The 11,665-nt window shown below is 39.9% G+C and overlaps 3 protein-coding genes across 4 annotated transcripts in view; 2 read left to right on the top strand and 1 right to left on the bottom strand.

Moving 5' to 3' along the window:
- The window catches only part of LOC102205388 (glycine N-acyltransferase), a 3,282-nt gene extending 2,268 nt beyond the window's left edge, over positions 1–1,014 (top strand). For both annotated transcript variants that reach the window (XM_005749330.2, XM_005749329.2), the window contains exons 4-5: positions 331–457; positions 538–1,014. In XM_005749330.2, coding sequence (XP_005749387.1) covers positions 331–457; positions 538–949 — 539 coding nt within the window. In that variant the 3' untranslated portion in view covers positions 950–1,014. The remainder of the gene's footprint in view (positions 1–330; positions 458–537) is intronic.
- A 67-nt stretch (positions 1,015–1,081) lies between these two features.
- On the bottom strand, positions 1,082–2,916 carry mgme1 (mitochondrial genome maintenance exonuclease 1). The gene is made up of 5 exons (XM_005749331.1): positions 2,178–2,916; positions 1,858–2,086; positions 1,619–1,751; positions 1,377–1,507; positions 1,082–1,159 (listed from the first exon to the last, which is right to left on the bottom strand). The coding sequence occupies exons 1-5, from the start codon at positions 2,689–2,691 to the stop codon at positions 1,138–1,140; spliced, it is 1,029 nt and encodes a 342-aa protein (XP_005749388.1). The 5' UTR covers positions 2,692–2,916; the 3' UTR covers positions 1,082–1,137.
- A 76-nt stretch (positions 2,917–2,992) lies between these two features.
- Positions 2,993–10,450, top strand: snx5 (sorting nexin 5). The gene is made up of 13 exons (XM_005749327.2): positions 2,993–3,427; positions 4,933–5,037; positions 5,190–5,300; positions 5,527–5,648; positions 5,803–5,926; positions 6,940–7,035; positions 7,143–7,248; positions 7,341–7,416; positions 7,509–7,548; positions 7,629–7,715; positions 8,589–8,748; positions 8,851–8,936; positions 9,140–10,450. The coding sequence occupies exons 1-13, from the start codon at positions 3,395–3,397 to the stop codon at positions 9,188–9,190; spliced, it is 1,197 nt and encodes a 398-aa protein (XP_005749384.1). The 5' UTR covers positions 2,993–3,394; the 3' UTR covers positions 9,191–10,450.
- The last annotated feature ends 1,215 nt before the right edge of the window (positions 10,451–11,665 follow it).

Raw genomic sequence — 11,665 nt, 5'->3', positions numbered from 1 at the left:
AAAGGGCACTTTGGGCACTCATCAGGAAAGGGGCGGGTGCTCAAGCCCCTCTAGCCCCCCCCTCTGCACGTCCCTGCTAGTGTTTATGTACTTCTAGCTTCAAAGTGGAATTATATCTTTCAAAATGGTATTGTCTTTCATTGTGTTCAAAGTGTTATGGTATGTCATTTAGTGATAGAAAGATATGGCACTGCAAAACAAAAAAAGTTGGGACACATCTTTAGTTAAACTTTGCACTTCACATGTTGAGAGCAAGTTAATCTTTAATAAATCATTTTTTAAGACAAAAACAGGTTCACATGTATAAGGTTTTGATTACTTGTGTTAAAGGAACCAGTGTTTCCCACACTGAGATATTCAAAGCAGTGGCATCAGCAAAGGGTGTACCCTGTAAAAGAGTGGCAAAATGTTACTTGATGACATTGGAAGATGTGGGCAGGCTTCCTCCTGTTGACAGGTATTATTTACACATACGCATATTTAATCATAACTTTTACGTCCTGATAATAATACAAGCTTTGCTCTGTTCCATGTCAGTTCAGGGATCTCAGTAAGCTCTCTTGATGAATCGCACATTGGCTTGGTGAGCCAAACTTGGAAGTTTGGAAAGGTCGATGTGGCCGTTGGGCTGATCCGCAACATGATTGCAAACTTCCCCTCCTGCTGCGTGCTGGATGCTGAAGGAAAGCCTGTATCCTGGATTCTGACTTATGCATCAGGCGCTATAGGAATGCTTTACACGCTGCCAGAGCACAGAGGGAAAGGCTATGCCAAAATCCTGGTCAGCAGCTTGGCCAAGAGGAATCATGCACTGGGCTACCCAGTTTACAGCTTCATAGAAGAGGAGAACGCTGTGTCCTACAGGCTCTTTGCAAACCTGGGCTTCACTGAAGATCCCTCTTACAGGGAAGCCTGGTTTAGAGTAAATGAATTTCAAATATTTCAATGAGGGACAGAGTAGAAGTAAAACAAAATTATGCTACACCTTTTTCTGTTAATAAGTTACAGTCACAACGTGAGCAAATTCTGTTAGAAAATAGTTGGAATAAATATAGTAGCTAGATTTATGGGTTAATAGCTCTTTTTTTTGGCCCTCTTATTGCTCTGGAACATGCTTGATTTTTTTGTCTCTACAGCTTATCTCTTTTCTGCACTGGATCTGAAATGAAGAAGGAAAAAACATGAAATTATTTGCACTACAAATGAGCATAAGAATGTAATTCAGTGCTTAACGTCCAGCATCCAGACACAAACTCAGTCTTTTGGTGGCATTTGTGATTTTTGTAACTGTAATTACTTCATATACATATATTGTAAAATTTATATACAATGTGACAAAATGTAGTAAAATGAGAAACTGCTCTTGACTGCTTTACCTTTGTTCTGTGAATTCTTCGAGTCGTAGCAGCCATGTTTTCCAGTACTCCAACATCAGCTCTGAGTTGAGCTGGTGAGCATGGGCAGGAGAGCCATCCTTGTATGCCACAACAATGAGTCCATTTTCAACCTGCAGCAGGAACAGATCAGCAGCACACAGTAATCACAAAGATATATTTTGAACAGTGCAACCTTTGTAAAAAAATACAAGCTAATCACATCATTTATCTTAGTAGATCACCTGGTACTTGTAGTTGGCATCACTGTTCAAAGCCCCAGCATAGGCCGCCACTTGAAGAGGGTTATCGTACGTGTTGCTTAGGAACGGTTTGGGTTTATCTGAAGTTTTCCAGTCAATAACACATAGTACACCCCTGCAGGAAAAAGTTTGAATGAGTCAAGTTAAGGAAATTAGTTGAAAAAAAAGATAAATAACTCAAGCCTGGTGTGGAAAAGAGGTCTGGAAATCAGTTTTTTCACCTGTAGCGAGCAACGCAATCCACAACTCCCAGGTAGTTCAGTGTTTCATGCTGTACGGTGCTTTCTATAGCTCTCACTGCTCGGATGTCCTCCAGGATGTCAGAGACACTCTGCATGTATCCCTGTACCTCAGGTGGATACTCTGAAGGACTTCTATCCTTCCATGTTGCATGTGAAGTAAGAACATCCTCCAAGGCTGAATGGAAAAGCTTCCCTTGCCTAAATAAATCTGTTTTTAAGTACAACAAAAAGACAGAGTCACTTTTTCATTTGATCTCACCACATTCACACTAAGATAACTCAAGTCTTTCATATCTTACTTTGGCTGTATTCTTTGAAGCCTTCCTCTCCAAGCTCCGCAATCATCTTCTTCCTCCACCTCTCCAGGTAGAAGATCTGGTCTGGGGAGAGGGTCTGCTGAAGGATGCGGGTCACGCTCGGTACCAGAGACCTGCCTTGCCCTCTGTTTAACAAAATCCGAGCTGGAGGTCCTGACTCTGGCTCTTCTGTTTCTATAGGCTCTTGACAGTCTAAGAATGGATGAAGGACTTTAGGTACCCTCGTCTTTGCAATTGTAGGAGTCTGAGCTTTGACAACAGGTCCATAAATTTGGTCATCTTCCGCTTGGAGGGTCTCCGGAGTTTGAGAACTGACCCTGGTCGACATGACGGACTTCACGAGAGAAGAGTAGCGCTCTGTGTCCACTGAACTGTACGGACTGCGTCTTTTTGACGATCGTAAACAATGATAAGCAGAAAAGTGGCTCACGGGGAGGGAGGTGCTTTGAGGTACAATGATGCCTCTGACGCATAAAACTCGTTTAAAAGTGAACATTCTGGAGACTTTCACACAATTGGCCAACAAGGCGATATCTTATTAGCTAAATTACTACAGGCAACTACAGCGGGCCCGAAGCTTCAAAGTATATTTAAGGATTTTGTATTTATTTTCACCACCGGTGGTACTTGCCCCAACATGTTCTCATGTGACTCCAAAAAAATCGGACAGTTTCTGAACGACGCGCCTTTTCGTTACACAATATCCTGTAGCTGGGAAATGGAGTTCCGAGCGGTGCTTTCAACGAATAAACTTACGTCCTTATAAACTACGTTACCCATAATGTGCGGTGTAACATCAAAATACATCCGTCGAATTATTTACTCTGCCGCACAGTTGACTGAGCTGTCCTTTTACTTTTTTTGTTCGTTAGTACGCAACTGTCCGTTACTTAAAAAGGTGTGACACTGCTGTTTATAAAAATAAGTTATCACAATGCCCGTGCTTTATGAAAACTTTTTACAGGAGTGTGATGCGATTGAGTAAGCGAAGAGCCAATCGTAGCGTTTGTAAATTCCTACACTGTCCAGTCATATTCATGTGAGGCGGGATTGAATTTGTCGTCACTGGGATGTGGGCGAAAAAACGTTTTGACAGTTCGTTTTGGTAGCTAACTAGCCACCAGAGAGTTCGCTTCCTGCAAATAGTTGTGTTATTCCAGTGATCGTCTTCCTGGCATTCTTTCGATTTGAGTGCCATTATGACATCAATAGATGAAAACAGTAAAGAAAAGGTAGGTTAAACCTTTCGTAGCAATACAAATTGCATTAATAGTCAGCACCAAGATAGCTAACGTTAACGATTGCTTTCTTGCTAAGTTATTGAGTTCTTTTCGTTCTACATAACGATAGCCTCCGGCTAACGCTAGCCAACAGTTTATTGACGAGACTGTCAGGAACGGTATTTTAAAACTCCTGGTGGGGGTGGGGATTTTGTTTTCTAATAAAATTTGTTGCAGCGAACGCGTCTAAACATGCAACACATTGCGACAGAAAAGTCGCTTAGCCGGTGCTAAATTCTGACTCCCCCACCTCCTCCGCGTAATTCAACGCTTATAATAAAAAGACGGTAATTTTCGGCTAGGCACCAATGTCATGAATGTGGCGCTTCTGCTGTTTTTTGTGTCCAACAAACTGGTGTATTCAGCTGCTGTGCAGCACAAAGCTCAGTGGCATCGCAGTGTGGTCTGTATGTGAAGTTTTTTTTTCTGCTGTTTTGACAGATGCTAATTAAACCTCACAGTAACTGTGACAGATGTAGCTTGTGGTGCTGCTGAATCATACCATTTATGTCAGTCGAGTTAGACTGCTAAAAAATAAATAAAAATAAAAAATACCAAAGTAGCATTAAAACCTCATCACAAGTTGCAACAAAACCTGAGGAAATGCAGGAATTTTAGATGGCTATATCTTATAAACTGTCGGTAAAGTGTAACACGTCGCTTCGTCCAGCAAGACTGTAAATGATGAGATCTGTTTACTCTTTCTTTACCAAGGGTGTGGACCTAGTTTTTAAGCTCAAGCAGGACTAGCGCATCTGGAGGCACAGTTCTGTACACTTGTCTTGAATCCCTGTGCATTTTAGATAAAATGTTTAGTTCTTTTTAAAAAATTGATAATGTCTATAGATTGAGCTCAGTAGATTTCATAGTTGCTTTCATTCCGTTTGTATCTTAATTCCTTGTTGGGTGTTGAATCAGGATGAATGCTTTGGGCTCAGCACTGTATCTGCTTACAATATGCCTCAGAGATGTTTGTATATTGTGAAGTTGCAGCCACTGAGGATTTGTAGAAGTGCTTTAGTGGCAAGTTTTTACTCGTACTGTTGCAGTTGGGAAATATGAAACATGAGCAAATGAGATTGTTTGTGCCCGTTGCATAAAATATTTATATCCAATACAAAGAAATAGTCATCGAAGTGACCCTAGAGTTATTGAGGTCTGTTGATTACCAAATCGAGCTGAAAGAATGTGTATTGGTAGACGCATATGATTCTCTGTGGACACTTCTCGTTTTCCAAATGCAGAATCTCAGTCTTTTGATGAGTATTATTAAGCCATCTTTTAAAAATACAGGATTCAATAAGCTCTGCCTGTCTTATTGTCGAGCTACACAAGCCAAACATCAGGGGTAATAAGTCAAAAATGGCAAGAACTGTTGAATATGTTCTAAAAGCAATGTTTAAAAACACACACACAAGCAATGTGTTTATGTTTTTTGGTCTGTTATTTCTCCTCAGTTGCGCTCTGTGTCTGTGGACCTAAACCATGATGCCTCTCTTCTTATTGACATTCCCGATGCACTCTGTGAAAGAGACAAAGTCAAGTTTACAGTTCATACAAAGGTAAAAAAAAAAAAAAGGAAAAGAATGTTTGTGTCTCAACAGTGAGAAAGAATAACGTTTAAACTTAATCCTAGCCTTTAATCCCTTCTATAATAGTGTTTGCTGATATGTTGTCAGTAATATTTACAAAGTGCTATTAACTGTTTTCCCAGACCACACTGAGCTCTTTCCAGAAGCCGGATTTCTCTGTTCCCAGGCAGCATGAAGATTTCATCTGGTTACATGACACTCTGGTGGAGACGGAGGATTATGCTGGCCTAATAGTGCGTAGAACTATTTACAGAGATGGCTCACACCCAGAGACAGAAGCTGTTGATTTCACAGTTCAACTTAACTTTTAAATCGTTTGCACTCAGAAACCAACAGAAACCATAAACACAAACTTAAATTCCAAAAGTATAAAATAGACTTTTTTTCTCCTTTTTTGAAGCCTCACAACCATTTAACTATCAGTGAAAATTAATTTGTTTCCTGATTCATTATTCACAGATTCCACCAGCACCCCCGAAGCCTGACTTTGACAGCCCAAGAGACAAGATGCACAAGCTGGGGGAAGGTGAAGCCACTATGACCAAAGAGGAGTACACTAAAATGAAACAGGAGCTGGAGGCGTGAGTGCGACACTCAAATCAAAAAACTGGATTTTTCTTTGTATCCTTTTATCTTCATGGCATGCTAGATTTCTATTAGCAAGCTACGTATGTAAAATATTGTCCACCTCACCAAAAATGTCCATGTAATATATTCTGTTTTGTATTTTTTTAGTGAATACCTGGCCGTCTTTAAGAAAACTGTCCAAGTGCATGAAGTCTTCCTGCAGAGACTGTCTTCTCACCCTGTTTTAAGCAAAGACAGAAACTTCCAGATTTTCTTGGAGTATGACCAGGATGTGAGTTCCTCTTAGTGCTGACTTCCTTTCACGGGTTATTCGTTGGAAAGAGAGGAAGTAGAGTTTATGACACATGGTTTGCATCCTGCTGTGATCAGCACACTTATCTGTGTGGTCTGTCAGTAGCAGCAGCCATAGAGTTCAGATAAGTGTTAAATATTCTGTATACAATTTTTAGAAATGTCTATGCAAAGTAATGAAATGTTGGTAGATTCACAAATAATACTAAAGTCTTGGGCTTGAACTATTGATTAATTAAGTAAACATGTAGTTTGTCCCATCAATTAATTGGATAAAAATACTTCTGTCATTATTAATGAGGAATAACAACTAATCAAAAAAGAAATATCACAATATCACTGCTCATTGGTTTTTATTTTAGAAATTGTAATTTTAATACCACTTAATACAATTGAATTCATAAATAATTTTTTATATTTATGGTAATCTAAGTCTGTAGAATAATGTCATTTAAGCCCTGAAACAAATATTGTCTAGTACACCCCATGCTCCCCCTTAGACACACCCCTGCTTGCTGCAGGTATCGCTGTGATAGAAAGTAGGACAGCTGCCATCAGCCTTCAGCAGCTGCATAATTTAAACATCATGTCACACTAAGCTAACGGTTCACCTGCACACATACACTTTTATTTTAACTTCTGTAGCTTTACTGTAAATAAATCCTGTGTAAAACAAATGGCGGTGAATGGGGGCAGCTACAGAGTTCTCTTTTCTTTACACTGGAGCTTTGTTGAACAAGCAGTTTGATGAGGGACTCCCGCCAGCTTTTTCCTAATAAAGGTTTTAATGGGGAGTGCAGTGGTCGCTAACGATAACGGCTCCACTTCTGTTCTTCAACGTGTGTAGACGGCTCCATGTCAAACTACTTACATGGTACTCAATGAATCATTGCAGCCTTATTTCAGTCCTTATTTTTCAAAGCATCGTGTATGAAGTTCTCATAAATAAATTACAGAATTATTGATTACTGTGTTCAAATTCTGTCATTTTAGCTCAGTGTGAGGCGAAAAAATGCAAAGGAAATGTTTGGAGGATTCTTTAAAAACATGGTAAAGTCAGCTGATGAAGTCCTTATCTCAGGAGTAAAGGTGAGACTTATGCATAGTCTGCTTGCAGTTAATGTTGGATAGTGTCCCACGTGAAGCATTGTAGCCACTTCTTTAATGACTTTTGTGTCTTTCTGTTTCGCCTGCAGGAAGTTGATGACTTTTTTGAGCAGGAAAAAACCTTCTTGCTTGACTATTACAGCAAGATCAAAGATTCCACTGCCAAAGCAGAGAAAATGACCCGTGCACACAAAAGTATGTCATGTTTATCTTAGAGCATTTACTCGGTTTGGATGATTTAATTTATGTGTGTAATTTTCTACATTTTGATATTTCTCTTGTTACAGATATTGCAGATGATTATATTCACATTTCTGCCACTCTGAACAGTCTCGCAGCTGATGATATGACAGCAAATAAGAAGTGAGTGCAACACGTGAAATATGTGTTATTACACAGATGTAGAGCATGGCTCTGTGTGACATTGTAGTGATTTTTTTTCTTTTTTCCTGCAGAAATCTTGAGAAGCTGTCAGACTTGTTTGAGAAGTTTAGAGTAAGTAGAGCTTTAACTAATAACAAGCAGTGACACTTACTCTGCTCTGGTTTAGTTTGAACATAATATTGTCTCTGCAGAAAGTGGAGGGAAGAGTGGCGTCTGACCAGGACCTAAAACTCACAGAGCTGCTGAGATACTACATGAGAGACATCCAAGCTGCTAAGGTGAGACATGTTCATCTTCTGTCTTCACACAGCTTGGGCAGATTTATAACCATTGTGCCCAGTCGCTGTATCTCTCACTCTATATACATTTAATGGCCACTTTATAAGGTGCAGCTGTTCAACTGCTTATTAATATTAACAAATAACCATCTTGGCATTTACCGAAAACTGTGCTAAAAAGAGAAAATATCCCATGAGTGGGAATTCCCCCGGTGAATATGGCTTGGTAACCCAGAGAGTTACTCAAACAGTCACTCCTTACAATTAAGATGCGCAGAAGAGCATCTCTGAATGCACAGCACATCAAACCTTAAAGCAAATGGGCAACAGCAGCAGAAAGCTCCAGTGGGTGCCACTCATGTCACCTCAGAACAGGAAATTGAGGCTGCAGTTCACACAGGCTCACCAAATCGGTCAATAGATGACTGGAAAGTAGGCTGGTCTGATGAGTCACAATTTCTGCCGCGACCATCAGATGGTAGGGTCAGAATTTGGTGTCAACTACATAAAGGCAAGGATCCGTCCTGCCTTGAATCAGCGGTTCAGGCTGTTGGTGGTGTAATGGTGCGAGGGATATTTTCTTGGTACTCTTTGGGTACCCATCCTCTGATGGCCACTTTCAGCTGGAGAGCACACCATGTCACTAAGCACAAGTAATCGCAAACTACTTTCCTCAGTATGTGAAAGAGTTGAAAGAAACTCTAGATGAGGAATGCACTTCCTGCTTTCTGTGAATTAAACTCAATATTGTCCATGCCTTTTTATAACAGTAACAATTTGAATATTGTAAAATGTTGCATGTTGAACGGCTTCTTTAGGTCTACTGCCAAACTTTTATTCATCTCGTAAAACTATTTCTAACATGGTTTTTAGGACCTTCTGTACAGACGAGCCCGGGCGTTGGCTGACTACGAGAACTCTAACAAAGCTTTGGATAAGGCCCGACTGAAGAGCAAGGATATTCCCCAGGCGGAGGAACACCAGCGGCAGTGCCTGCAGAAATTTGACAAGCTCTCAGAATCTGGGAAGAAAGGTGTGTGTGTTCATGCGTAACCAATGCAGACTGCCTCTGTACTCGTTTCTTTGTGTCTAAAGTGACATTTTCTTTTTAAACTCCACAATCTTATCCTGACAGAACTCACCAGTTTCAAGGGCAGACGAGTCGTGGCCTTCAGAAAGAACTTCATAGAGATGGCTGAGCTTGAGATAAAGCACGCCAAGGTGAGCAGCAAAGTAAAGGAAGATGCATATGTACTATCATCTATTCCCTTCAACACTCCAAGAGACAAATGGCAAAATTTTAATAAAGACAGATATTTAAGTAAAAAAAAAAAGAGTTATAAATAGCTTACATGTCATTACAAGCATGTGATACAAAGCTTTTCTCAAGCCCAATGAATGTTCTGTTGCTTTTGTGTCCACAGAACAGCGTGGCTCTATTGCAGGGTTGTATCGAGCTGCTCAAGAGCAACTGATGCGCTGAAGTATTCCTGTGCTGCCATCACAAAGTGACCAGTCAAAGAACGGAAACTGGGCGTCCCCGGGGGAGGGGGCCTTGCATGGACATGAATCTCAGCTCTGTGCCCGCTCTCGCCTGGATCTGATGCCACTTTTAAACCCTGCACAAGATTAAGTGTCTTGTATGCACAGTGTCTTCATGTTTACAGAGTCCCTGTCCTCTGGTCTGTGGTCCAACCTTTTCCATTAATTTAAGGAAGTCTAGCTCAATGTGAATGGCTCCAGAAGAGAATGTGGCGGCCCAACATCAAGGTCTTCCATATTTTTTTGCAGCATCAAATCATTTTGGGGGTTTTTTGTTTTGATTTTTTACCTTAAACACATATTATATTTCTTGCCTTTCGATCATGTTTCTGCCTTCATTTCCTCCACTCTAACCTCTTTCTTTATATATACTTTTACACAACTTTAAAATACTTAGATAATCATTTCCACATAATTGATTGATTTATGATTTATGTGTTTTATCTTTTGGGGCTTTTATTTTTTGTTAATTAAACAGTTTTACAGAAACAAAACCGATGCCTGGAAAAAAACATCCTCATGCTCTGCATTCCTGGGCTCTGAGATTAGTGAACAGCCAAACCAACCCTCTAGTAAGAAAACTCACGACTCACATAGAAGATAAGACAGAAAATCGTAGTGTACGAAAATAGCTGAACTTCTCCTCAGGAATTTGATTGGTTTCCCGCATTCTGGTTTGTAAGACGTGGCCTGAAATCTCACAGTTATCAAAGATGTGGGATGGAGTCAAATAGTAGGCTGTTTGAGCATAGAGCATAGAAAAGTATACATTTATAGTTTTGGTTTCATTTAAAGACACTCATTGTCGCTGCACATGCCTGTTTACTCCCGCTGTGTCCATTGCTTATTCCTTTTCAGTTTGCGGTTATTTTATCTTTATTTACTTTTTCCGATTTGTTACTGATAGTTTCACGGAGACCTCCTATATTTTCCTGATCCCCTCAACAGTTTGTTTGGGAAAAAATAAAATGGAATAAAAATGAAAGATGCACTAAGCTGAAAACTACTTTACAATCACGACCAGGCTTGGTGAAGTGTTAAAAATGCATTATAGTTTTTTAAGAAATTGAATGTATTTCTAATGGATTCCAGCTGTGTGAATTCCTTCACATGATGTTTTTTCATACAGAACATTAGCATTTTATAAAATTTTTATTAAGGCTGTTTAATAAACCCTACTTTCCCAAATTTCATCTTGGTTTTTTGTTTTTATGCCACACATGCAGTCTCCTACTTCGATCCTTACTATTCTCCACTCACGTACCAAGAGCCTGAAGCTCTTCCACTACTACCTCTAGGTGGCACTGTCAGCATTTCTACGGTGTCCTTGAAGTTACACACAGCTGTATGCACGTTTGTGTTAAATCCATCGACCACAGTGGATCCTGCAATTGGACGGTATCGTGTATTAGGTAACCTTTGAGGAAATGCCAGGGGGCTTATGGGAATTACCATGACCAACGTGCTCACTGTGTGACCTACTTTAGCAGTTGCACAAAGCAACGTACAGCTCAAGTAGAACTACCAATATTTTGTGTAACAGGTCAAGGACTTATTGCTAGTATGCAATGCACTCAGTAAATATTTATTATTATTATTATTTAAACCCAAAAAATTTAAAGCCATTATTATGATGAACATCCTAATGGATAATACAGATTCTTTAACGAAGCTTTTGCTGTTGGAGTTGTAGAAAAGCAGAATTGCAACGATAATGCACGTAGAGTATACTCATTCATCCGTGGGGGATCTGTCAATATTAAGACAGCCCCAGTCTTTCAGTCACAGTGACCTGTAAGGTTCGCGCTAGTCACTGATTGGTTAAAACAGCTGACTGTAGCCAATGACATTATAACAAATAATCAGTACAAACAAAGGAGCCTGCCAGCTGTGGTAAGAGCAAACAGGATTTAGAAGTGCAGCATCAAAGAGTTAAAGCAAGACCTGCATTTGGAACAAGATGAGATAAAAAAAAAAAAGGGCATAGATGTCAACCGTAGACGTGTGTTTAAGGTTGCCAAAGAAGAGCCATTTGCTTATGTGGGGTTAAAGTCCCTTCACCACAGCTACAGAGCTATATGAAACAGAAAAGTATCAGTCCTAAATTTAGTCTATTCATGTTCTCTTTGTGCAGCTCCACTGATCTGATAAGTCACCTCAGCAACAAAACCGTTGGAGAAAAGGACGCACTGTGTGAAATTTGGCTGCGTAAACCGGTGTAAAAAGATAAATGGTGTTTGCTTCAAAGATAGACTGTAGTTAGGCACACTTAGATCATTTACAGGCTGTGATAAGAAATGGGTTTTGTGCATTCTTAGAACTTCTGGATAGATTGTTAGTGATTTGCCAGTAATAATTTATTCAGTACCATCTTTATATTCCACTTTTAATCCTCAGTGGCATGCAAA

Source organism: Pundamilia nyererei, unplaced genomic scaffold (assembly GCF_000239375.1).
Source record: "Pundamilia nyererei isolate P.nyererei 1_Seehausen unplaced genomic scaffold, PunNye1.0 scaffold00241, whole genome shotgun sequence".
NCBI classification, from domain to species: domain Eukaryota; kingdom Metazoa; phylum Chordata; class Actinopteri; order Cichliformes; family Cichlidae; genus Pundamilia; species Pundamilia nyererei.
Note: the sequence above shows the minus strand (reverse complement) of the source record. Positions and strands in the feature narration are given on the sequence as shown.